This window comes from Dasypus novemcinctus, chromosome 18 (assembly GCF_030445035.2).
Source record: "Dasypus novemcinctus isolate mDasNov1 chromosome 18, mDasNov1.1.hap2, whole genome shotgun sequence".
NCBI classification, from domain to species: domain Eukaryota; kingdom Metazoa; phylum Chordata; class Mammalia; order Cingulata; family Dasypodidae; genus Dasypus; species Dasypus novemcinctus.
This window is the reverse complement of record NC_080690.1, coordinates 69,650,588-69,677,850: the sequence shown is the minus strand read 5'-3', so window position 1 is coordinate 69,677,850 and position 27,263 is coordinate 69,650,588. Positions and strand designations below refer to the sequence as shown.

The 27,263-nt window shown below is 46.9% G+C and overlaps 2 protein-coding genes across 4 annotated transcripts in view; one reads left to right on the top strand and one right to left on the bottom strand.

Moving 5' to 3' along the window:
• Positions 1–1,405, bottom strand: part of EMP3 (epithelial membrane protein 3 (MAM blood group)) — a 3,468-nt gene extending 2,063 nt beyond the window's left edge. Inside the window, exons 1-2 of the mRNA XM_071209005.1 lie at positions 1,113–1,405; positions 47–215 (exon numbers count right to left, since the gene is read on the bottom strand). Of these exons, the coding sequence (XP_071065106.1) occupies positions 47–171 (125 nt within the window). The 5' untranslated portion in view covers positions 172–215; positions 1,113–1,405. The remainder of the gene's footprint in view (positions 1–46; positions 216–1,112) is intronic.
• Positions 1,406–3,634: 2,229 nt separating this feature from the next.
• The window catches only part of ODAD1 (outer dynein arm docking complex subunit 1), a 43,979-nt gene continuing 20,350 nt past the window's right edge, over positions 3,635–27,263 (top strand). Inside the window, exons 1-8 of one of the 3 annotated variants that reach the window (XM_004451142.5) lie at positions 3,635–3,680; positions 4,641–4,697; positions 4,909–5,001; positions 5,980–6,079; positions 6,189–6,378; positions 22,065–22,187; positions 22,431–22,544; positions 26,276–26,343. In XM_004451142.5, the coding sequence (XP_004451199.1) occupies positions 4,932–5,001; positions 5,980–6,079; positions 6,189–6,378; positions 22,065–22,187; positions 22,431–22,544; positions 26,276–26,343 (665 nt within the window). In that variant the 5' untranslated portion in view covers positions 3,635–3,680; positions 4,641–4,697; positions 4,909–4,931. Of the gene's footprint in view, positions 3,920–4,640; positions 4,698–4,820; positions 5,002–5,979; positions 6,080–6,188; positions 6,379–22,064; positions 22,188–22,430; positions 22,545–26,275; positions 26,344–27,263 lie in introns of those variants that run through there. The other 2 variants (XM_004451141.5, XM_071209358.1) reach the window with 2 other exon arrangements.

Here is a 27,263-nt window from a genome sequence, read left to right as displayed (position 1 = left end):
GGTCAGGGGAAAGGGGCGGGATGTAAGCATTGGGCAGAGCCCTTGCGAATTTAGAAGAGCGGCACGGCGGGAAGCTGCTCCCAGTAGGCTTACCTTGTCCAAAGTGGCCACGAAAAGCAGGATGAGAATGAGGATGTGAAGGGCCGAGACCACCAGCAGGAGGAGAGACATGGCTGCGGGGGTCACCTGGCGTGGGCAGAGTCAGGAGACGGCGTCTCCAGTGGAGGCAAGGGAGCCCGTGAGACATTCCAGGCCCGGTGGGGGACGGGACTGGGGGCAGGGTCTCCCGGGTCTGAGGGAGGAGGGGGCTGGGGCCTGGGTTCCTGGGTCTGAGGGAGGAGGGGCTGGTGGCCTGGGCTCCTGCATTCCTCAGGGGCAGGAAAGGGCCTGAGATGGACCCTTGGGTCCTGGAGTGAGTAGGACTGGGAATGTGGTCCCTCAGAAGGACACATACATGGCAGAATACAAAAATCTAGAAGCATCAGGAGCTGAGGGCTGTCCCCCGCGACAGGCATCTTGACTCACCCCACTACTCCTCTTCTGGGGTTGGGGTGGGGGCGAGGGGGGGGGCCGGGTGAGTCACTGGTGATGACTCATCCCACCCCACTGTCTGCAAGCACCAGGGAAACCCCAGCCCCTGGCTATGCCCACGAGGTCCGCACCCCACCCAGCTGCCAGCCTGGTGCCAGCTTGACACCTGGATCCTTGTGGGGTGTTGAGGGTTTAGAGAGGCCCAAGAAGAAGGAGCCAGCCTCCCATGCCCCTATCGTGTTCAAAAAAGGGAGGGTCTGGAGGCTCCCCAGGATGGCGGGGGGGTGGTGGTTCTAAGCAAAGCCTGGACCTCAGGATCCTCAGGGGAGAGTGGACACCCATGGGGAAAAGCTACAGGAAGTTTTGGGGTTGAGGGCTCTGCTGGGGTCCCCCAAATCCTGCCAGGCCCCTTCCCTTCCTTTATCGCCACCCGGAGGGCTAAGAGATCCCTTCCAAAGTTATGGGTTCCCTTGGGGGCTGAGAGTGGGGAGTCTCTCCCAGCCTGGGGTGTCCTCCCCAAACTACTGCAGTCCCAAAGTAAAGAAAGAAATCCCAGTCCGATTAACGGACTGGAAACTTACCGAGAGCCGCGGGAAAAAGTCAGAGTCTAGTCCCTTGCTTGGGCCTCCGTGCCCCGCCCTGCGCCTCCCGCCTTCCACCCTCTCGAGGCCCCCGCCTCCCTCGCCGGCCTCCTCCCTCTCTCTTCCCCCGGCTCACTCCCTCCTTTCCAATCCGGAGCGCTCTCTCTCGCTCTCTCCCCGTCTGCTCCCCACAGCCCCCCTCTCTCCTGACTGTCCTCACTGCCTCGGCTTCGTCCTCCTTTCTCTCTTCTCCCAGTTTCTCTTTCCGCTCTCCTGGTTTCTCTTCCCCTACTCCTCTCAATATATACTGACCCTTTTATACCCACCCTCACCGCACCCAGCTGATGCACGCACCAGCCAGAGGGTGGGCCCAGCCACGCTGGTTCCTCATTCTCCTGGCCCCCACCCTCCACCTCCAGATGGGCATCTTCTGGGGCTCCTGCCCAGTGTCAATATGAGAAATCCCCCGGGGGCTGCGGGGTGAGGGTGGTGCGGGGTGCGGGGAGAGTCAGGGGCTGGGAGGGCCCGCTTATCACTCCTGTTTCTTGTCCTGGGACTGCACTCCTTGTTGGGGTTTGGGGCTGGACATAGGGAGAAATGGAAGCCTGTGGAGGAGGCCAGACTCCTGTGGAATTGGCACTATGGTAGGAAATGGGATGCGGAAGATTCTGGAATGGGGCAGGAGTTGGAAATTTAAGAATCCACTTAAATGCATTCATCCTGGCTGGATTACCTCAGACCAATTAATTCCCCTCTCTGAGCCTGGGTTTCCTAATTCCTGAAATGGGTATGACAACAATAATCATGCTGACAATATACTAATACTTCAGATACTGTTGGGAGAATGGAGTAAGGTGATACTGGCACACTAACGCACTTAACGTTTTCTTTCTTCTTTCATCAAATATTCATTGATCTCCTATAAACCAGAAGTTAATCAGGAACGAGGCAGGCACAATTCCTGCTGCTGTTATGGAGTTTACCTTCTAGCATTAGGAGATACACAATACAAAAACAACAACACATATCCATGAACTGAATACATTTCAGGCAGTGATGAGTGCTTTGAAGGAAATAAAATTGAGGGAGGGAGATGAGGTGGGGGGTGGCTCCCTTAAACAGGGTGATCAGGGAAGGCTTCTCTGAGGGGGTGATGTCTGAGCTGAGACCTGAAGCCAGGAGTCATTGGGATGCTGAGGGGAGGAAAAAGCAGCTGGTGCAAAGGCTCTTGAGAACAAGCTTGGGTTGTTTGGGGAACAGACAGAAGGCTAGTGTGGCTGAAGCCCAGGGAGCCGGAGGGAGTGGTGGGAAGGGAAAAAAAGGGGGGCCCTTGAGGACTGTGGGAGGAGTTTGGGTTTTATTCTCAGTGCAGTGGGAAGCCATTGGAAGTTTGAAACAGAAGAGTTACAGGGTCCCTGTTGTACCAGGGACTTAATGTTAACTATTCTTATTATTCTTGGGTTATTGAATTAGGATGGGGGTGTTGATGAGGTAATGGGTCTCTTGGGAGGGTTGGGTGCTGGGGACATATCTAGTCTCCTGAAGAGTGAAGGCCAGGGCCCAGGCGTCTGGGGAACTGGGGTGGGGGAAAGTTGTTAGTTCATCTGGGGTGGTTCAGTTGGGAGACTGGGAGATCCAGAAGCTGAGTTACTGGCATAAAACAGACTAGAGTCAGAGTGGCTGGATTAAAATCCAAGCTGCTTTACTTACTAGCTGTATGATTTGGGGCAATTTACTAATAACCTCTCAATGCCTCTGCTTCTTCATTTGTAAAAGAGGCATAATAATAGCTCCTACATCAATCACAGCACAGTTCTCAGAACAGTAGCTGGCACACAGTAAGCACTTACATGGGACTTTCTAGTATTTGTGAAGGGGCAAATTCTTGAGTCCATGGTGAAAGCTAAAGCTGGAAGTCCAAAGACTGCGGTTCTGAACTTGAATCCCCAAGGTTAGAAAGTCTGGGTCACTGAGGTAGAAAAATTAGGAGTTGCAGGGTCATGTGCCCCTGAGGCGGTGCCGGAAAGGCGGACGGGACGTGGATTCTAGGAGTGGTGGGAGAATTAGGGACAAGGCGGATGGAAACTTTAGCGGGGAGGTGGAAGAGTCTGGGATCCCGAATCAAGTACTCTGAGTGGAATCTGCGCCAGATTTGGGTATTTCGGGGCCCCTCAGGGTCCCCCATACCAGGGCCCAGTAGAAAAGGGAAAATCAGGGAACTTCAAGGGCGGCGGCGAGATCTCCCCCTCCTGGGCCTCCGAGGCTACGCGCAGAGTTGAGGACCCGCGGGCCGCTTCCTCCCACAGGAAACCGCAGGCGTCGGGCACACCCAGCCTGCAGGGTGCAGCGTCCACCCCGGGCTGGCCCACGTGGGCCGCGACCAGCCGCCGAGGGGGCGTGCCCAAGGGGGCGTGCCCGGAAGGCGGAGGCGGCACGAGGAGCCCTAAGCCCCGCCTACATCCGCGATTCAGAGCGCGGAATCCTTAGGCAGCCAGGGTTTTTGGCCGGTTCGCCGGAGGCCGTTGGCTGCGCATGCGTAGCGGGCTGCTGCGAGGATCCGAGGCGGTGGTGAGGTTCTCCCCTTCACAACTCCCGGCACCGGCAGCGCTCCCCTCCTAATGAATCTTCTCAAAATAACGTGGTCTTGATAAGCTCGAGACACGCACCCGTGAAGCCCCGTCCCAAAGGGCCTCTTGCAAGCTCCAAACCCTTCCAGGGCCTTCTAGACATTTCCCTCCGGCCCTGCCTCCACGGGCTCCTCAGCTCCTGCCTCTCCTTCCCGGAAGCACACAGCCCGCCCTACAGAGGTACGCCACACTCCCGAGACTCTCACAGTCCCATGCTCCCCACCCCGACCACCCCTGCCTCCCACTGGCCCTTCCCCGATTAGCTCTGCCCCTCACAGGTCTTCAGCACCAACGTTCTTTCAGGACACTCAAGCCGCCCCTGATGGCCCCCGCCCCAGGCCCCTCTCAGGTTACTCCAGACACGCTCTCGAGGCCCCGCCCCTCGCAGGCCTACCCCGGCACGCCAATCAAGGCCCTCAGCCCTTCCCCTCACAGGTCCTGTCAACCCCTCCCGTCACAGGTCAGCCCCGCCCCTCACCGACCCTCCCAAGCCCCGCCCATTAAGACCCTACGAGGCCCTCCACTTGCAAGCCCTCTCTGCCCCGCCCATCCAGGCTCTCAGCTCCGCCCATCAAGGCTCTCCCAGCTCCTCCCATCCGGGCTCTCCCAGACCCGCCCATCCAGGCTCTCCCAGCCCCTCCCATCCAGCCTCTCAGCCCCGCCCATCCAGGCTCCCAGCCCCGCCCATCAATGCTCTCCCGGCCCCGCCCAGGCCGCCCCGCCCTCCGGGCCCAGCTCGGCCCTCAGCCCGCCTGCGGGTCACTTGCAAGCCCCCGACGGCTCCGCACGTCTCCCACTCGCAGCCTCCTTAGCCCCTCCCCGCGCCAGGCCCTCCTCCCCCAGCGACCCAGCCCCTCCCAGGCCGCTGTCCTCAGGCCTCATTGGCCCCTTATCTCCCCAGTAACCAGACCACAACAGTGAGCCTGAAGCACCAGGGACAAGTCCCGCGCCCCGGCAGGTAGGACCCGGCTGGGGTTCCTCCACCTCTGTGACCCCCTGCCCCAAACAGGCCGGCCGGGGAGAGGCCGAGACCCCCGAGGGGCGCGGGGAGACCCAGAGCCCGCCCCGGGGGAGTCGACGCCGAGGGAGGCCGGAGCAGGTTCTGGACTCGCCCCCGCGCCGCCCTCGCCCCGCCGCCCCCTGAAGGGGTCTCATGTCGGCCCCTGCAGGAGCCGCACCTTCTTCAGCCGAGATGCCCTTGGGACCATCGGCAGGGGCCGCCCACTCCGAGGACGAAAGCGAGACCGTCCTGGAGGGAATGGGTAACTGCTGCGTTCCCGTCTTTGTCCACTTGTTCTTGTCCCATCCTGAACTTTCCCCAGGTCCAGGTCCTGCACGGCGACGTGGACGAGGCGATGGGTGGACCAAGCCTGGGGGGGCGGGCAGGGAGACCTCGCAGGGGTTACCAGGCGAGCAGGAAGGCAAGGGTGTTACAGCAGAGAGACGAGCCTAGAACGGGGTGTCTCAGCCCCGGTGCTGCCCCCCGCGCTGTGGGAGGTTTAGCTGCATCCCCGGCCTCTACCCACCAGATGACAGTAACCGCCCTCTTTAACCACCCCCCCCCCCCCAACAATCGTGGCCACCAAAAATATCTGCAGACATCCAATGTCTGGTGTGTGTGGGGGGGATGGGGGGGGCAAAATAGTCCTGGTTTGAGAACTACTAGATTAGAGCAAAGTGCCTCGGGGGTGGGGAGTTGGGGGGTGAGACTGGAGAGGTAGGTGGGTGGGACCTTGTCCTGAGGGTGCTAGGGGGGCCATGGGAGGGTTGTAAGTAGGGACGGAGGGGCAGGATCAGCTCTGGAGCTGTGAGGGGAGGCCAGCAGGTTGGGGCCTGACCCTAGGGCACAGGGCAGAGAGAGTGAGCTGGCAGGTGGGGCAGCCGGCTGTGGAGGCTGAAGGGGGAGGGAGGGTGCAAGGGTGGTGCCTGAGGGGCTAGCCCCAGGCCTGCTTTCAGATCCTTCAGGGCCCCTGGGACAGAGAGGCTTGCCAGGAGTGTCCTCTAGTGGGAAAACCTAGGAGATTAGGATTGGGGTACAGGGAGTAGGAAGGGGTAGGGGAGTTTGAGAGACACAGGAAATGAGATAGAACCCTAAAGCCGGGTATTGTGGGGGGCTGACCTGTGCTCCTGAGCCTGCAGTTGGCATTTTGTGAGACCCTAAGGGTACGAGAATTCCTAGGTCCTGGGGAGGAGGGCTGGGGGCCGAGGTGCCTACTGAGTGGCTTGCCCGGCCCCTGCAGCGGATTGGGAGCTGAGCAGACTGCAGAGACAATGCAAGGTGATGGAAGGCGAGAGGCGGGCCTACAGCAAGGAGGTCCACCAGCACATCAACAAGCAACTGTGAGCCTAGTGCCCGTCCCGGAGGGGAGGTGGAGGGGGATCTGAGGGAGGAGGGTAGGGGCAGTGTGTCAGCCTTGAGCGGTGCCGAGCTCTGTCCCCTTGCTGGCAGGGAGGAGATCCGGCACCTGGAGGAGATGCGTGCCAAGCTCCAGGTGCAGATCAGTGTTGCCCAGAGCCAGGTCAAGAGGCTGCGGGACAGTGAGCGGCTGGAGCGCATGGGCCGCCTGCTGAAGTGCCGGGCCCAGGCCGAGGCTGAGGTCAGGGCGCTGCAGGAGCAGACCCGAGACCTGGACAGGCAGGTGGGTTTGGAGACTAGGTTCCTGGGGATCCTGAGTAGGAACAAGTGCCTGTTGTAAGCACTGAGCCTCGACTTCCTCATCTGAGAAAAGGGACTATTGAAATCACCAACCTGGTAGGGTTGTGTTCAGGCTGCAGTGGGAATATGGTTGCTGAGCGCTTAGTGTAGCTCAGGCATTCTGAAAGGGGCTTGTGGAAAGGGTTACCTGCTGGAGCATGCATTCACCTGCCATCCAAGCTGGTTGACCAAGGGCAGATGATCTCCACCTTTCTGGGCCCTTGTTTCTTCATCTACTAAGACAGGATGCCAGAAATGCTGTCCTCGATACTCAGCAGAGTCTAGTTGGGTTTCTAATCCCATCTCCCTCAGAACCTTGCTATTTGACCTTGGAAACAAGGGGATTTTCTAGGCCAGTGTTCTTTTGAGCTTTTTTGACCATGACTTGCGATGCAGTTTATACACACACAGACACAGACAGGTATAAACATATATGTGCTATATATAATTGAAACAAAAGTTTCACCAAAAAAATGTCTATGTAGGATTCATTCTGCTATTTTCTATTTTATTTACAAAAAAAAAAAAGCTCTTTTAGACCTAATAAAATGATTTCTTGTACACTATTGGGTTACAAGAGTTTGACAGTTACTCATCTTGGTGGTCTGCATTAGTTTCCTTTTGTGGCTATAACAAATTACCCTAAACTTGGTGACTTTAAACAGTGTAAATTTATTATCTTACAGTTCTGAAGGTTGGAAGTCCAAAATGGGCTTCACTGAGCTCAAGTCAAGGTGTTTGCAGGGCTGTGTTCCTTCTGGAGGCTCAAGGGGAGAATCCATTTCCTGCCTTTTGCAGCTTCTAGAGGCTGCCCACGTTCCTTGGCTCTTGGCCCCTTCCTCCATCCTCGAAGCCAAGAATGACCCATTGAGACTTTTCTCCTGCTGCATCATTCTGGTTCTCGGCTTTCATTGAACATGTCCTCTGATTCTGCCTCTCCCTTCTCCCTCTTTCTGTTATAAGGACCCTTTGATTACACTGGATCCACCAAAAAAAATCCAGGGTAATCTCCCCATCTCAGTATTCTTCACTTAATCCCATATATGAAGTCCCTTTTGCCATATAAAGGAATGTAGCCACAGGTTCTGGGGATTAGGACATGGACATCTTTGTGGGGGGAATGGTATTATTCTGCCTACCACACAGTCCCTAGGTTTATTACCCTTGACTTTCAGTCAGCCTGTTTATTTGTACAGTCCTCTCTACCACCCCGAACTGCTTTTTGGCAGCTGAATTCCAATTTAACACGCCAAACTTTTGTCTCTTTCATGGGAGTATGGGGTTTAGTCAGTGAATTGGTTTTCCTTAGTCTTTCATAAAAAGTCACCAGAGTCAGGCCAAAGCAGGTGTGATTTTATTATCTTGACTCCTTGGACTCCTTTGCCCTAAGAAACCCAATTTGGAGAATTATAGCTAGATGGGGGATAAGGTCCCTAGAGTAGGGCTCTGCAGAGTTCCCCATGAGGTCAAGAAAGGATGTGGTGATCTGATGACATTCATTCACTCAGCAAATATTTATTGAGTTTGTACTAAGTGCCAGGCACTGTTCTAGGTTTTGGGGACAGAGCAGTGAACAAAACACAGATGCTCTTAAGCAGCTGACATTCTGCTGGGTGAGATAGATAATACGCCAAATAAAAGCTCATTAACTTGTAACTTTGGAGGTTTCTTTTCTGCCACTATTGCTCATTAGAAACCTCAGGAGAGATGCTTTTGCTGCAGGACAGCTAAAGATTAGAACAAGTACACTTTTTTATTTTTATTTTTTAATTATTATTATTATTTAAGTACACTATTTTTAATATCACTAGTCTCATAAGAGGTAGGGGAAGTTTCCAGGAAACCCCAATTCCAACCTTGCACCTGCCTACCAAACAACAAAAATTCAAACAAAATTTGAAGCTGGGGCCCAGTCAGAAGTCCCAGTGGGCAGAAAGCTGGGAGGAGTGGTTTTATTAGGGTGGTTACCCATAATCGCGGTGCCAAGGGGAAACTGAGCCTTGGGCCAGTTGTGAGGTTAGAAAGGGGAGTCTGAGAGTCCTTTGGTGAGCTTGCCCCTCAAAGGGGAGTCTGAAGTGAACCATGGTTAGTAGCATCCTCTGGCTACTGGTAGAAGCAGGTAAGCCTTCTGGAGCCCAATTTAGCCCCACAGGATCTCCATTGATTAAAATGAGCCAGTGAACTCTCAATCTAAGATCATCACATTCACCAAGAGGAAGCTCCCATGGCTGAGAGACGGTGGGAACAGTGAACAGCCCTAAGGACTGCAGGTATTACAGCCATCAGTATAAAGTGTAGAACAGCTATATAAATTACATTTAACAAATAAAGACTACTCACACAAGAAAATTAAGATGTTACTACTAATGAAGAGATGGATTGGAGAAAAGCAAAAAAAAAAAAAGGAACTTGTAGAAATAAAAGTATAATTTGCTGAAATTAAAAAAAAATCTCAAGACTAAGACATAAGGAGGCAATAATATTGCAAAAATTAAATGAAAACATTGAGGCAAAGAAATGGTAGCTTACACTATGACAAGTAGGGGAGACGGAGTGCAACCTGAGGCTGACATGTCAGATTTTGGAATCTGTGTGGTTAGCCAGTTTAGATATCAACTCTCAAGAAAAATGAGCATCCATCACGAAAAGATTTCCTAAGTACATGCCAGAATTAATTTAAACACAGCTGCATTTAGATATAACTTGATTTAAAATATATATACATAAATAAATGTAATATATCTTTAAAAAAACCCTCAATTGATAAGTTAAAGAAACACCACTGAAGAAAGAATTAGTGAACTAAAAGATATGTCCCAACAGATTACCCAGAATGCAACATAGGGATATAAGGATTTATGAAATATGAAAGAAATATTAAGATAGTAGGGGGAAGCGGATGTGGCTCAAGTGATTGGGCTCCCATCTACCATATAGGGGGTCCAGGGTTCGATTCCCAGGGCCTCCTGGTGAAGGCAAGCTGGCCTGCATGGCAAGCTGGCCCAAGTGGAGTGCTGGCCTGCACAGGAGTGCTGGCCTGAGTGGAGAGCTGGTGCACCAAGATGATGCAACAAAAAGAGAGACAGAGGAGAGACAATAAGAGACACAGCAGACCAAGGAGCTGAGGTGGCACAAAGATTGAGCACCTCTTTCCCACTCCAGAGGTCCCAGGATTGGTCCCTGGTGCTGCCTAAAGAGAAGACAAGCAGACACAGAAGAATGAACAGCGAATGTACACAGAGAGCAGACAATAAAGTGTGTGTGTGTGGGAGAGAAATAAGTAAATCTTAGAAAAGAAAAGACAGTAGGAAGAAAGAATGAGGAGTAAAATATATCTAATTAGAGTTCCAGAAGAAGATAATAGAATGGAGACAAGGCCGTAATGCAGGGGTTCTTAACCTTTTTTGTTCCATGGACCCCTTTGCCAGTCAGGTGAAAACCACAGACCTCTTACTAAGTCCACACTATACTGTGTATTATTTAATAAATATATCACACCTGTACCAACACATCCCCAGAATAATAATTTTTTTTAAAAAATTTAAGTTCAAGCTCATTGACCCCTTGTTAAGAACCTCTGCAATAGGAGTGCTTTATTTTCAGTGTTACAGTTGGGGTCATAGAATAAAACTCCCCAGTTGCTATATATTTTTTCTAGCTAAATACCATAAAGAAGATTACATCATAATGACCCTCCAGATCCCGGAAAACAACCATAATTTCTAAAGTTTTGACTGGCTGTTAACCTCCAAATGTGGTCTTTATTTCTTGTGGTGAAATGATGTGCCTTTCCTTGCCTAAACCCTTTCTCGATGTGCATTATTTAGTGTCCTCTAATTTAGTCATTTTTTATAAATATGTCTATAAACATTGAACTTTAAAAAAATCTTATTTATTCCATTACTGTAGCACTTGGCTGATTAAAAAAAAAAAAGTAATTTAGTAATTTCTTACCATATCCTAAATCTGTCTTTTTTTTTTAAATAAAAAAGAAGAGACCCCACCCCTCAAAAAAAAAAAAAAAAAAAAAGAACCCCTGTAATAATAATGGATATAGATTCCCCAGAACTCATGAAAAACGTGAATTCACAGATCCAGGAATCATGAGGTACTCCCAACGGGGTAAATAAAAGGAAATCCATGCCTACACTGCAGAACATGAATGACAGAGAAGACATTTCAAGCAGCCAAAGAGGACAGATCATATTTAAAGGAATGACAGAATGGAAGCAGACTTCTTAACAGCAACAAAGTTGTGATATCTTCAAAGTGCTGAGGAAAAATAATTGTAAATCTACAATTATTTACTCTGTGTATTAGCCAAAGGGGTGCTGATGCAAAATACCGGAAATCTGCTGGGTGTTTATAAAGGGTATTTATTTGGGGTAGGAGCTTACAGATACCAGGCCATAAAGCATAAATTACTTCCCTTACCAAAGTCTGTTTCCACGTGTTGGAGCAAGATGGCTGCTGACGTCTGTGAGGGTTCAGGCTTCCTGGGTTCCTCTGGGCTCAGCTCCACAAGGTCAGATGTAGACTATCAGGAGAACAGCTCTGTCTCTTTCCCCGGAGTTCCAACTTCAGCATCTAACTCCAACATCATAACTCCGACAGCAGAAAACCTCAACTCTGTTCTTTGCCATGCCTTTTATCTGTGAGTCCCCACCCACCAAGGAGTGGGGACTCAACACCTTAATCATAACTCAATCATGCCCATGTACAAATCAGATTACAAACATAATCCAATATCTATTTTTGGAATTCATAACCATATCAAACTGCTACACTCTGTAAAGGACCTTTCAAGACCTTTCAAGAAGAATAAAAAGACATTTACTTATAAAGCAAAACAGATATTTTACAATGAAAAATCCTTCCATAAATGAACTTGTAAAGGGTATATTTCAGGAAGAAGGAAAGTTATCCCAGAATGATGGTAGAGAGAGATGCTGAAAGGAATGGTAAGTAATTAAAATGGTTATCTTGTATCTATTTGGGACACTTGAGAAGAATGTAGATTATACTGTTGTTGGGAAGAGTGTTTTATAGATGTCCATTATGTGTGATTTATAGTATTATTCAAGTCTTCTATTTCCTTGTTTATCATCTGTCTAGGTATTCTTTCTGTTATTGAAATTGGAGTACTGAGGTCTCCAGCTATTATTGTTGAATTGTCTATTTCTCCCTTCAATTCTGTCAGTTTTTGTTTCATGTATTTGGGGCTCTGGTGCATGCATGTTTATAATTGTTATGTCTTCTTGGTGGATTGACTCTTTTATCATTATAAAATGTCCTTCTTTGTCTGTCATCACAATTTTGTTCTAAAGTCCATTTTGTCTGATATTAGAATAGCCAGTTCGGCTGTCTTTATATCCTTTTACTTTCAGCCTGTTTGTGTCTTTGAATCCAAACTGCATTTCTTATAGACAGCATATAATTGGATCATGTTTTTTTTCAATCTATTCTGCCAATTGCTGCCTTTTAATTGGACTGTTTAATCCATTTACATTTAATATAGTTACCAATGAGGTAGAATTTATGCCTGCCATTTTGCAGTGTGTTTTCTATATGCTTTATGCCTTTTTTGTTATTCTTATTTCTTCATTATTGGAACACTATTTTTTTTTGTGTGTGTTAAATAGATATTTTCTGGTGTAGCATTTCAATTCTCTTGTCATTTCTTTTATCACATATTTTAGAGTATATTTTTTCATGGTATCCCTGGGGACACAATTTACTTAATTTATAACAATCTAGTTTGTATTAATACCAATTTCATTTCACAGTATAAAAAAATGTTTGCTTTTATATAGTTCCATCCCCCTTCACCTTTCTTTTGTGTTATTATTGTCACATAAATTAAATCATTATCCATTTACATTTTTATGTTAACAGATTTTTTTTTAACTTTTTTTTTTTTAAAGATTTATTTACTTATTTCTCTCCCCTTCCGCCCTGGTCCTGGTTGTCTGTTCTCTGTGTCTATTTGCTGTGCCCACTTCTGTTGTTGTCAGCGGCATGGGAATCTGTGTTTCTTTTTGTTATGTCATCTTTGTTGTGTCAGCTCTCCGTGTGTGTGGCACCATTCCTGGGCAGGCTGCACTTTCTTTCGCGTTGGGCGGCTCTCCTTAGGGGGCGCACTCCTTGCGCATGGGTCTCCCCTACGCGGGGGACACCCCTGCATGGCAGGGCACTCTTTGCGCACATCAGCACTGCGCACGGGCCAGCTGCACACAGGTCAAGGAGGCCTGGGGTTTGAACCGCGGACCTCCCATGTGGTAGATGGACGCCCTAACAACTGGGCCAAGTCCGCCGCCCAGATTTTTAATGATTCCTTTTTATGCAGTTGTCACTTAAGATAGAAGAAAAAAGTTACAAAGAAAAAAATATTTTTACTGTCTTTTTTAAAAAGATTTATTTTTTATTTATTTCTCTCCCTCCCCCGCCCCAGTTGTCTGCTGTCTGTGTCCATTCACTGTGTGTTAATCTGTGTTTCTTTTTGGTGCTTCATCTTGTTGTGTCAGCTCTCCATGTGTGTGGCACCATTCTTGGGCAGGCTGCACTTTCTTTTGTGCTGGGCGGCTCTCCTTACGGGGCGCACTCCTTGCGTGTGGGGTTCCCCATGTGGGCGACACCCCTGTGTGGCACGGCACTCCTTGCACGCATCAGCACTGTGCATGGGCCAGCTCCACACAGGTCAAGGAGGCAGGGAGTTTGAACCTTGGACCTCCCATGTGGTAGGCGTACGCTCTATCCATTGGGCCAAGTCCGCTTCCCATTTACTGTCTTTTATATTTACCTATTTGATTATCTTTAGTGGTGCTTTTTAATTCTTCATGTGGATTTGAGTTACTCTCTAGTATCCCTTCGTTTTAGCCTGGAGGATTCCCTTTTGTATTTCTTATAGGGAAGATCTAGGGACACGTTCTCTCAGTTTTTTTATTTTTCTGGGAATGTTTTAATTTCTTCATTTTTGAAGGAGAGTCTTGCTTTAGCCTTCACCGCCTGCTTGTGTAGTCTCACCAGCTCAGCAGAGGTGAGAGCTTAGGGCTGTCTCTGGTCTTTCCTAAGCATGTACACAGCCCTGCCTACATGCGTGGCCTTCTAGATTCCCAGGAATATGTCAGGACTTTTCAAAGCCCCAGTAGCGATTTTATTCCCCAACTTCTCCTTTTAAGCTTTTTGGTTAGTTTACTGTTTGCCTCTGTTCTTATCTATTTGGCAGAAAACCACAGTGTTAATCTTTTGTTTAAAACAAATGCCCTTGGGGAAAAGGGTTTTGAACTACACTAGCTCTGCGTCAGGTCAAATACAGACAGCCTGGCAAATGGGGTCTTCCAGGAAACCACCAGACAGGTCACATAACGAAATTCTCTGGGAATGAGGTCTTAAAAGAGCTCTGCTCCCATTCCGTTCCCTCTGGTGGTTGCCAGACTGATTTTCCCAGGGGATATGAGCTGTTACTTTCCAAGGCTACCACAGAGCTGGAGTGTGGGGGATGCCACTAGGGCAAGTTAAGACACCATGAAGTTTATTCTTACCGAGATTCAGCTGTTTTTCTTGAGTAAATGCTCCCCAGTTTGCTGCAAGTCTTGATTAATTTCCAGATTTCTGCAAATGTTGGTTCTGACCTATTTTTTTTTTTTTTTTGCCATTTTTCTCCTCACTTTTATGGAGAAAATTTTTTGAGGTCCTTACTGTGCCATTTTCGCTGACATCCATCTTCTATCTATCTATCTATCTATCTATCTATCTATCTATCTATCTATCTATCTATGTATCTATCTCTCTATCTATCTTTCATCTATCTATCTATCTTTTTAGGAGATTCCAGGAATTGAACCCAGGACCTCATACATGGGAAGCAGGTGCTCAAATACTGGGGTACATCTGCTCCCCAATGAGAGTTCTTTATTTTTTATTTTTTAGGACATTCTGGGGATCAAACGCAGGACCTTGTATATGGGAAGCAGGTGCTCAACCACTTGAACTACATCCATTCCCCTTATATCTATTTTGAGGCAAATGCCGATTAAGAGAAAATAATAGCATAATAGCACATAAAAGTTAATTTTGAGGTTAGGAAAAGACTTAAAGTATTTTTTTTCTCTCTCTCTTTTTAAAAGATTTATTTATTTATTTTTTCCCCTTCCTCTCCTTCTACCCTGCTGTTTTTGCTGTCTGTGTTGTCTTCTCATTTTCTCTCCTCTAGAATTCCCTGGGATTTGATCCTGGAGACCTCTGATGGAGAGTTTCCCTGTCAATTGAGTCACCTCATTCCTGGTCTCTGCTGTGCTTCACCTTGACTCTCCCCTTGTCTCTCTTTTGATGCGTCATTATCTGCTGCGTGACTCACCTGTGCGGGCACTGGCTTGCCGTGTGGGCACGCTTCCTCTTCTTTTCACCAGGAGGCCCCAGGGATTGAACCTGGGTCCTCGCATATGGTAGGCAGAAGCCCTATCACTTGAGCCACATCCACTTCCCAAGACTTACAGTATTAAAATAGTTGTCAATAACAGCTTGTAAGTCAGGTGAGTGAGTGGAGTTAAAGTATTCTGAGATCCTTGTATTGTTTGACTTTTTTTAGCTTTATACTTTATTGAGCTAAATATACTTGGTAAAAGTCTCAAGGAAAACTAGTAAATAATAGAATTACAGTTATAAATTCCAAAGAAGAGGAGAGAAAAAATAGAATGGGAAAACAAAGACAAATGAGGAAAAAATTTTAATAAACCCCAAAATGGTGAGAAGAGGAAAAAGAGTGGCAATTTAAAAGAAAGCATTAAGATCATAGGGAGGAGAATGGCTGTAGCTCAAATGGTTGAGCGCCTGCTTCCCATATACAAGATCTCATGTTCATTCCCTGGTACCTCCTAAAAACAAATGAAAAACCCAATTCTCATTGGGGAGCAGAAAAAACCAATTTCCCATATACGAGGTCCTATGTTCAATCCCTGGTACTTCCTGAAAACACAGATACACACAACTAGTAAAATAAAAACACTAAAAACATTATCATAGGAATAAGCCAAATGCATGTACGTAAGGTAGCAAGGCACCCCGAGTAAGAACCAGCAGAAGCAAGAGAAGGAAGAAACAAATCTACCAAGACTATGAAGATTGGAATTAGCAGATACAGATTTAGCTCATTGAACACAACTGAAGAGTGAATTTGTTCAGAAGAAATTATCCAGAATCCAGCACAGAGAGGTAAAAAGATGGAAAATATCGAAGGGAGATCGAGACGTGAAAGAATGGAAAGGTTTATTATATGTCTAATAGTTTCAGAAGGAGAGCAGAAAGAAAATGGGGCAGTGGTAATGTATGACAATACCTGGGAATTTTCCAGAATCAAAGGAAGAGCCAATTCACAGATTCAAGAATGCCTTAGAGTGTCAAGTAGGATGAATGAGAAATCTCTACCTATACAAAGTATTGAGAAACTTCAGGATATAAAAAGGCATTCAGGAAGAAATTCAGAGGAGCCACAGTTAGACTGACAGCTGTCTTTTCAAAGACAAAGTCAGAAGATAGTAAGATTATAACCTCACTGTACTGAAAGATAAGACTGTCAATTTAGAATTTGATACCCACTGAAAATATCATTCAAGAGTAGGAAAGAAGAATAAAGGCATTTTCTGACCAAGGAAAGGCAGAGGTAGCCTCCAGTAGATATTCACTAATGGAAATTCTAAATCATTGTTTCTCAAACTAAATATGACAAAGGACCAACTTTAAAATTTCTAATCTGACTTTTCCAAGGCTTTTGTTTGTGTGTCTGGACACTGGAATTGAACAGCACTTGACAACTCTATTTTTAAATGCTTTACTCTCATTTTTTAAACTTACGGCATCAGAGATGGTGACAGACAGTCCTTGGACTTGCACCAGGTCATGACACTAGTCTCTGCAGAGTTAAAAAAGATATTTGATAAAATTCAACATTCATTCATGTTCTTTCACAAGCCAGGAATAAATTGGAATTTCCCAAATCTGATAAAGGGTGACTAAAAACACTTACAGCAAGCATCATATTTGATAGTGAAACTTGAAAAAATATTCTCTTTGAGATCAGTACCTGTATAAAGAGGTCAGCTATTGCCCCTTCTATTTCATGTTGGAATGGAGGACCTACCCAGTGCAGGAAGGCAAGGAAATGAAAGATATAAAGATTGAAGAGGAAGAAATGCAACTATTATTGTGTACATAGAAGACCCAAAAGAATCTAGGTAATTTATAATTAACAAGGTATTTTAACAATGTGGCTGAAGAGAAAATTAATATGCAAAGTCAATTCTATTCCTCAGTATCAGCAATAACTATTAGAAAATAAAATGAGATAGAGTGATAATAGCTAGAAGAAGTATTTAGGAATAAATCTAACAAAGATGTACAAGAAGTCTATGGAATAAATTGTAAAATTTTACCGAGGGACATTAAAGAATTAAATAAATGTAGAGATATACTACATTCATGGATTGAAAGACTTATCATTGTAAACCTCAGTTCTCCCAAATTGATTTATAGTTTCAGTGTAGTTCCAACCAAAATACTAAGTTTTTAAAAAGTGGTAGAACTGATAAGCAGATAAGGATTATATGGAAGTGCAAGAATGACTAAGAGTTACTTAAAAGAAGAAGAATGAATACATTTGATGACATTTAAAGGTAATAACTGTTCATCAAAAGAAACCATAAAAAAGAAAAGACACATAAAGAGTGTGCAAGATGAGTGGAAGAAGTTATTTGCAATATGCACAGGGGACAAACGACTAGTGTGGAAGACATCAGGAATTCCTGTGAATCATTCATCAGCCCATTTAAAACAATAGTCAAAAGACTTGAGCTGGCACTTCATAAAGGAGTAAATTCAAATGTCCAATAAACACAGGAAATCGTGGCGAACCTCATTAGTACTCAGAGGAAGGCAAATTAAAAACACGAATACCAATATACACTCACCAGATTTTTACAAGGTGGTATCGAAACTGTTGGGGAGAGAGGAGCAGTGGGAACGCCTGAGAAGCATTGGAGGAGGCATGCACTACCATACATACTCCGTAAACAGCGTGTCCTCATCATGTACTGAATGTGAAGAAGGACATCCCTGTGGGCACATCCACTTGGCACGATGACCAGCAGTGGATTGGGGGTCCACCTGACATTCACATTCGCAGGATCCAGGAGGCTAGAGCTTGGTACCAGGTTCACTTTGTTGCAGGACTCCGGGCAGGAAGCACGGCATATTGACACATCAGCATCAAACACATCTTCCTGGAGAGTCCAGGGGCTCTTCTCAGCCTCCATGAGGAGCGCCTCCAGTTGTGAGGGATGATGCCACGTGGGTGGGCACTGCCCATCCCGCCTGCGGGAGTTTCACACCTAACAGGAGGCACTCATATCGTAACCGCTCATGAGTGTGGCTTCCACAAGGAACACACTCAGTTATAAGAAACACGGTGCATGGAAACTGAGCCTGTGCTTTATTCAGTCTTGATCTCACAGGCCATGAATCCATTCATAAGCCTTTCAGTCTGGGTGAAGTTCACCAATCGGGGTCATTTTTATAATAAGCATTGTTGCCTGGAAACACAGCTGACATTCCAATTCCATATTTATCTTAACCCACTATGTTACCAAGGAAACAGTGTCGAAAGAAAGTAAGCCCCACAGAAAACAAGAGAACTGTTGTAAATCCTTCTTCCTGCCCAGCAATTCCATTTCTGGGTATGTACCCTGGAACCAAGATATACAGTAAAGGACGGCAGACTTAGCCCAGTGGTTAGGGTGTCCGCCTACCACATGGGAGGTCCGCGGTTCAAACCCCGGGCCTCCTTGACCCGTGTGGAGCTGGCCTGTGCGCAGTGCTGATGCGCACAAGGAGTGCTGTGCCACGCAGAGGTGTCCCCCAAGTAGGGGAGCCCCACGCGCAAGGATGTCCCCTGTAAGGAGAGCTGCCCAGAGCCAAAGAAAGTGCAGCCTGCCCAGGAATGGCGCCGCCCACACGGAGAGCTGACACAACAAGATGACGCAACAAAGAGAAACACAGATTCCCGTGCTGCTGACAACACCAGAAGCGGACAAAGAAGATGCAGCAAATAGACACAGAGAACAGACAATGGGGTGGGGGTGGGGAGAGAAATAATAAATAAATCTTAAAAAAAAAAAAGATATACAGTAAAAGCATGTTTATAGAAGCATTATTCACATTGGCTAGTCCCAAACTGGAAACAACCCAAAGTCTATCAATATCTGAATGGATAAATTGTGGGATATTTGTGTAATGAAATAGCACTCAACAATGGATATGAATGAATTACAGCTCCACACAGCAACGTGGATGACTATCACAAGCGTTTGAGTAAAGTAAGCAAGACATGAACTACACCCGCAGTATATTTCATTTACATAAAATTCAAAAACAGGCCAAACTGAACTTTTGTTACAGAGGTGATAAAAACTGTAAAGAAAAGTAAGGAAATGAACGTCACCAATGGCAGTGTGGAAGGCAGAATAATGGCCTTCCAAAGATGACCGTCCTCATTTCTGGGACCTGAGAATATGTGACCTTACCTGGCTAAAGAAACCTTGCTGATGTGGCCAAGTTCAGGAGCTTGATCCTGAATCCTCTGTGGGGTCTGATGTAACCACAAGGGTTCTTAGAACAGGGAGGCAGGACGGCCAGAGTGGGAAGGGGATGAGGTGGCGGAGCAGAGGTCAAAGTGACGCCAGCCCAGGAGCCAAGAAATGTAAGCAGTGTCAAAAACTTTTCTGGGTGGAAGAAGCCATGCCCCACTCTCCAAAGAGGAGTGCGTACTCTATGATTCCATCATTAGAAAACAGTGGAAAATGCAGATTAATCTCGAGTGATGGAAAGCAGATCAGTGGGTGCCAGGGGAGCGGGTGCTGCAGGAAAGGGGCGGGGGGGAGGAATTACAAAGGGTACGAGGAAATTTTGGGGGGCGACGGATCTGTTCACTTTCTTGATTATATCAAAACGTATCAAACTATTTACTTTAAATATATGCAGTTTAATGTATGCCATTTATACCTCAATACAACTGGTTTAAAAATTCCTATCTCACAGCCTATGAAAACATAAATTCTAATTGGATTAGGGACCTACATGTGAAAAGCAAAATGTACATAGTCTTAAATATTGGAAGAGGGTATTTTCTAATCTTGGAGTAGAGAAGAATTTCTTGAACTAATGGGTCCCAAACTTTCTTCATTCCTGGTAACCTTAGTTTCCTAGAAATATTTAGGCCAAAATACAAATCTTGCTGTCAGAGGTATGCCAGTAAACCAGCTCTTAGGGAAAAAAAAACCCTGATTTGTAGGGAGTATATAAATACTCCACCTTGGCTGTGGTACGCTCTAAGGTGACTGCTCCCCCCCCCCCCCCCCAAGTCCTGTCCTTCCCTTGAGCAAGCAGAACCTGTGACTGCTACTAACCAATGGGATGTGCCCAAAGTGATGGACGTCACTCCCTGGGGCAGGTTGTTACCTAGGCCTCCTGCTGCCTGGACATTGGCGCTCCCTCTGGCCTTGAAGAAACAAGCTGTCCTGTTGTGGAGAGGTGGGAGCTGTGAGGCGCACCGAGCAAAGAGGGGCAGGAGCCTTGGGTGAGCCAGCACCCTGGCTGACACCTGGCCTGCAGCTTCATGAGAACTCGAGCAGAGGACCCAGCTGGGCTCTGCTCAGACTCCTGAGCCGTGGGAACAGGGAGCTAATGATAAAAGGGTGTTGTTTTAAGCCACTAAGTTTGCAGTGATTTATTATGCAGTGACAAGAAACTAATACAACGGCCAATATCAAGCCCCCAACAATTCATCAAGTGGCTCACGAAATTCCTGAAAATATATCGATCACCTCTCCTGAACTGTCTGAAGTGGCCCCAGTGTCCTGATGGTTCTCTTTGTTAAATAGTTTGGTACAAACAACCGAAGAAGAGTTTAGGTCCTAGTGATTTAGAAACGTGTTGTAGACAGACTATATGGGGAAGCAGATGTGGCTCACCTGATAGAACATCTGCCTACCACATAGGAGGTCCACGGTTCAAACCCAGGGCCTCCTGGCCCGTGTGGTGAGTTGGCCCACGCGCAGTGCTGCCGTGCACAAGGAGTGCTGTGCCATGAAGGGTGTCCCCCACGTGGGGTGCCCCACATGCAAGGAGTGTGCCTTGCAAGGAGAACTGCCCCGCATGAAAAAGTGCAGCCAGGAGTGGCGCTGCACACACAGAGAGCTGATGCAGCAAGATGACGCAACTAAAAAGAGACACAGATTCCCAGCGCTGCCAAGAATACAAGCAGACACAGAAGAACACACAGCGAATGGACATAAGAGAGCAGGCAATGGGGGGAAGGGGGGAAGAGGGAAGGAGAGAGAAATAAATAAAAATGAATCTTAAAAAAAGAAGACTATACATAGGGACTGGATGTGGCTCAAGCAGTTGAGCACCTGCCTCCCACACGGGAGGTCCTGGGTTTGGTTTCCAGTGCCTCCTAAAGGAAAAAACCAACAGACAACGAATGAAAAAACAGCAATGAGCAGACAAAGAGCAAAAACAATGAGTAAACAGACGAGGGAGCCATCTGGGGGGGGGGCGGATTTAAAAAAACTGCTTTAAACATATGTAAAGTCTATATGTAAATTGAAAAAAAAAATTTCATTTGTGAAAGCCGTAATTACCAATCCTATTGGCCATGCCCCTCATTTCCTGTTCCATGTTGATTTCAGGCAGTCCTTGCCTTCTTTGTCTTTAATTGAAGATTTCTTTGGGATATTTGTAGAAACACATGCAGTTCTAAGAAATAAATCAGAGGCATCCCTTGTGTGCATTAAGTTTGCCCAGTGGTAACGTTTTGGGGTATTTGTTGCTGTGTTTTCCCCTTTTTTAATCGGTTTCATAAGGGACAGCATTGAGCGGTATATAGTGCCATCTAGTGTTAAGCCTTTGAACTACCTTGAGCTCTTCAGTTTGTGTGATGTGCTAGTACCGTGTTTCCTTCAAACATTTAAAATATTCACTTTGAGTTTGCTGCAGTGCCCTGGGGTTCCTTGGTTCGTAGCTTTGGAAACACAGTCTTAAGCAGCAATTCCTTTATCCACTCAGTCCACAGTAGTGAACAAAACTGACAAAACTCTGCCCTCGTGCAGCTCCCGTGTAGCTGGGAGATGAGTCAAGGTGAGTGTGGACCTGAGAAGGTCAGATTGGAAGCTTGGCTTCAGGCCTGACTAGACCCAGGGCTCCTAATGGCTTCAGGGCTCAGCCTGGCCGTCTCCCAATCTCGTCTCCCCTCCTGGCTGCTGGCCTTCTCCCAGGACCCCCACATGATGGGGACCTTTCCAGAGTCAGTCCCAGAGTCCCATCCTTCCAGCTCATGCGATTCCCCCAAAATACCAGGAAAGGATCCCGGTCGGCCAGCCTGGGGCCATGTGGCTGGCAGGGCGGCGCGTTGGGTCGGAAGGCCCGGCAGAAGCGCTGTGGGCAGGAGGCTGGAGAGGTGTGGGGCGACCTAACAGCCGATGCCAGCCACGCTCGGCCAGTCGCCCTCCCTCTCACTCCTCCCCACAGCCACGTCATCACCCCCGCTCTGCCCGCAGCCTGCCAGCAGCCTCTGTCTTCCAGATCCAGGAGTGGGAGATGAGGATCTTGGTCCACGGCAAGGATGGCAGGGCCCCGGGATTCATCCTAGATCAGAAGGTCAAGATCCGGCGAAGGATCAAGATCCTGGAAGACCAGTTGGACAGGGTGAGGGTCAGCGCCCTAGGTCTCCCCAAACCGGACCTCTGGGGGTCAGGTTCTGGAAAAGGGGGACCAGGCCTGAACTGCTGGGCTCCCCAAGGGAGACAGGGTCCCAGGGGGCCAGAGGGAGGGCGTTGCTCTCAAGGTCCCCAAAGAGGGAAGGGCTCTGACCAGTGCCCCCTCCTCTGCTGAGCGTGGGGGTGGGAGCAGGCCAGGCCTAGACAGGCTCACGTTTGGGGTCCTGCCCAGGTCGTCTGTCGCTTTGACATCCAGCTGGTGCGAAATGCTGCCCTGCGGGAGGAGCTGGACCTCCTGCGGATCGAGAGGAACCGCTACCTGAACGTGGACCGCAAGCTGCATAAGGTCAGTGGGCTGAGACCAGGGCCCCTGGGCGTGGCCGGGCCGAGAAGAGACCCCCCTAGGACCTGCCGCCAGCCCATTGCTCTTCCTTCTCCAACTCTCAGCCTTCAAGTACGGAATTGACCAGAGCCGTAGGTTGGCTTTACTCCGGGGGCAGTGGAAACCTGGAAAATATGCCAGGACTCCTCTAACAAAGAAAGCAGCCTGATTTATGTTAGCAGAAAACAGAGATGTTGTTCTGAAGGTTATGATCCGGGATATCCAACTAGCAAGCAAGACCATTTACAGGCCATGGGTAACCTCTGAAGGCCTTTGAAGAATTCCTCTTTCTTCCTTCCACCTCTATTTCCAGGACATTTTCATCACCCCAAACACAAACTTGTACCTATTAAGCACCAACTCTTCCTTCCTCCCTCCCCCAGCCCCCGGTAAAGCCTGTTCTGCCCCCGGTCTTGTAGGAATTTGCTTATTCTAAGTATTTCATATACGAGAAGTCATACAATATTTGTCCTGTGTCTGGCTTATTTCACTCAGCATGATGTCTTCAAGATTCATGTATATTGTAGCAAGTATCAGCACTTTATTTCTTTTCATGAATGAATAATATTCATTGTATGGATATACTGCCTTTTTTTTAATCCATTCTTCTCTTTTTAAAAAATATTTATTTATTTATTCCCCCCCCCTTGCTGCTTGTACTCGCTGACTGCTCACTGTGTCCATTCGCTGTGCGTTCTTTTGTGTCTGCTTGTCCTCTCTTCTTGTCTTCTTTTTAGGAAGCACTGGGAACCAATCCTGGGAACTTCTGAAGTGGGAGCGAGTCACTCAATCGCTTGAGCCACCTCAGCTCCCTGGTTGGTTGTGTCTCTCATTGTCTTTCGTCTGTGTCTTTTTTTGTTGCGTCATCTTGTTGTGCCAGCTCTCTGCGCTGGCCAGCTCGCCCTCACCAGGAGGCCCCAGGAACTGAACTGGGTACTTCCCATATGGTAGATGGGAGCCCAGTCACTTGAGTCACATCTGCTTCCCCCATTCTTCTATTTATTTCATATTTAACATTTATTTTGAAAAAATTTCAAACTTACAGAAGAGGTACAAAAATATTCCAAAGAAGTCCTATAGACCCTTCATCAAGATTTACCAGTTATTGGAGCATAGGTGTAGCTCAGTGGTCGAGCACCTGCTTCCCACATACAAGGTCCTGGGTTCAAGCCTCAGTACCTCCTGAAAAAAAAAAGGAAAAGATTCTCCGGTTCTTGGTTATTTGCCATATTTTCTTCCCTCCCCTTCTCCTCTGTCCCCTTCCTTCCCCTCTGTATGTCTATGTGTGTATATAGTCATTATGACAATGATTTATTATGATGATTGCCAAACTATTTGATAGTAAAGTGTGGACAGGTTCGTAAGTACTTCCGTGTCTCTTTCCTAAGAACAAGACCATTTTCTTACATAAACACAGTGCAGTTATCTAAGTCAGGAAGTTTAATATCATTCAGTTCTGAACTGTCCTATTTAAATTCCGCTGCTTGTCCAAATTGTGTCCCTTGTAGAAGTTTGCTTTTCCTGCCCCAGGTTCCAGCCCAGGGGCCCATGTTGCCTTAGGTTGTCCCAGCTCTTAGCTTCCATTCATCTTGAAGAGCCCCTCAGCCTTCCTTGTTGTCATGACTTTGCCTTTTTGGAAGAGTCCAGACAAGTTATTTTGTAGGATGTCCCTAGATTGGGTTCTGCTGTTCCTTCCTGATTTGTTTCAGGTTCTGCATTTTTGGTGGCTGTACATGGTCCGTTTGCTCCATAACTAGTGATGCTAACTTTGGTCACTTGTACAGCCAGCGAATTTTCCTGTGTAAAGTTACCACTTGCCCTGTGTAGTGCAAGGAATACGGGGAATATCCTGTTCCCCATCACAAGTCACTCAATCCTTTTAGCATCCATTAATGATTCTTGCCTGAAAAATTATTACTGTAATGGCTGCAAAATGGTGATTTTCTTTTTACTCTACGATTTTTTCTCCATTTGTTATACGGCATTTTACCTAAGGAAGAGCTTCTTCTCCCCATATATATTTTTTATAAATATGTATGTATGTATGTATCTATATATTTTTAGGTACTGGGGCTGGGGATTGAAGCTGGGAACTCGTATGTGGGAAGCCAGCACTCAGCCACTGAGCCACATTGGCTCCCCTAAGTTGGTTGTTTCATTTGTTTGTTGGTTGTTTGCCTTTGTTTTTAAGAGGCACCAGGGATTGAACCTGGGACCTCTCATGTGGAAAGCAGGTGCTCAATTGCTTGAGCCACATCCACTCCACTGCCCTATATATTTATGTATTCATGTTGTCTTGCTTTACTCTATAGGTTATAATCCATAACCATCATTGTTTATTTTGATGTCAAATTTCCCCACTTTTGTCTAGTAGGAGCTCCGTCAAGCTGATTTTAGATCCTGTTGACATGCCCTCATCATTTTTTGGAACGCTTGGTTTCTTTCTGGCACAAGAACACAGTCATCTTGTACTTGCTGTGCCCCAGCTCTGGCCTTAGCTATTTCTCCAAGGAGTCCTGGTTCTTTCTAGTGGAGAATACCTATTAGAAACCAAGACATAGGCACCGAGTGTCCTTGTTGCTACTGGAGTGTCACTACTTTGAGGTGTGTCAGTGGATCGAGCCAGGAAACATATATATTTTAAAATCACAAATTCATGTTGCTACCTCTAATTCCAATTCAGTATCTGGGTTTTTCCTGAACATTCTCAATTCCATATTCATATCTATCTTCTCCCATTTGAGACCCTTGGTTCCAGCAGCATCAATATACTTACTCATTTGCTCAATCCTACAGTACACACAGATAGTTTCTGTATTGCTGCAGCTGTACCCCCTCTCCCCCAAATCTAGTAAATAAGTTCAAGATTTGTTTGCAGTTTGTTTAGTCTTCTGAGAGTATGGGTAACAGTAGCTAGAGCCCATCTCTTATCTTTTCTAACTAGTGTAGGCAATAGTTACTTGGATTAGTTTTTTTTTTTCCTTCAGTGTAGTTATGTTCTTCATTTGAAACACTAGGATGATATGGCTCTGTTTGTACACAATTTTTGTTTTCTCTCCCATCTTTGTACATTTGTACATTTAATTTTATGAATATGTAAAACATTAACCAGGTTCCCAAATCATACTTTCCTAAACTATGGCAAATGGCATACCCAGAAACACATCATTTACTCTGCATCTCTTCCACCTATTCCCATCCAGGCTGTGTACGCAACTCATTTCATTAGTTTCTGATCATCTGTCCTGAGTTTCTTTTTGCAAAAAGTAGCATGTTTGTGAGGGGTGAAGGACAGGTTGGAAATATAGCCTGACTCAGGGACTCCAAAGGGATACTAATTTTTCTCCCCTAATTTCTCCAGAAAGTACCATTTTTCCTTAGAACACCACAAGGGCATTTCCAAGGAATTAGAAATTAGAACAGCGTGGTCACAATTACAAAATTCACACCAATCCTGGAAGCCCTTGAGAAACTTAGGTCTCAGGAAGGTTCTCGGGGGTTACGCATTTCCTGGGCCAGTTTTCCAGCTCAGCATTTGGCTTTCCTCTTTTGTTTCGCACCTCTTCAAAGTCCCCTTCTGGGGTTATTACTTAGGAGGGTCCCCATCTTGCAGGTGCAGGAATTCCATTTCCTGCTGGGAAAGTGGTGACTACCATTGTAAGGGATGATGTTTGTTTTGTTGTCTTCCTGGGCAGGAGATCCAGCACGTGCGCCAGGCAGTCAGTGCCATCATCATCTCCTCCACTGTCGCCTACACCATCAGGTAGGGCCCCAGGGGGCAGGGCTTAGCTGACTCAGCACACACCTTTTTGTAAGGCAGTGGTGGAAAGGTTCAGTGCCCAAGAAGAGATGGTCAGAACTTATTTATTTTTCCATCAAGCACCTCTTTCATCCTGTTGCCAACCAATATTCCCTCTCCATGGCCAGGTCCCATTGCTTGCAGTGAGTGATGCAGCCCAGCAGTGGGGATCTCTTCCCTTCCCACACTCCCAGGACACAAGCAGGTTGTTCCACAGGCCAACTCTGGGGATATCTCCTGGACTCTGCTCCCCACCGCCCTTGCAAGGGGACCTGTCTCCTTTTCTTATACCCAGTTCTTCCATTTTCATTTGGGGCACTGAAGAGTTGGACTGTCTCTAGTCCCAGGGTCCATGAGCTTTTTCTATAAGGGGCCAGATAGTAAATATTTTCAGATTTGTGGGCCACGTGGTTTTTGTCTCCCCTAAATTCTGCTGTTGTAGCACAAATGCAGCCACAGACAATATATAACTGAAAGGGCATGGCTGGTTCCAATAAAACTTTATTTATGGGGGAGTGGATATAGCTCAAGTGGATGAGCACCTGTTTCCCATGTACAAGGTTCCAGATTCAATCCCTGGTACCTCCTAAGAACAAAACAAACAACCTTTATTTATGGACACTGACATTTGAGTTTCATACATTTTTCACACATCACAAAATATTCTTCTTTTGATACCCCCCATTTTAGTTTCCTGGGCTGCTCAAGCAAATACCATGAAATAGATCAGATTAAACAATGGGAATTAATTTTCTCATGGTTTTGAGGCTAAAAGAAAGTAAAAATTAAGGCGTCATCAAGGAGATGCTTTCTTCCCAAAGGCTGGCATTTTGGGTCTGTCTGTGGTCCTTGGTCCTTGCCTTGTCACATGGCAAGTCACATGG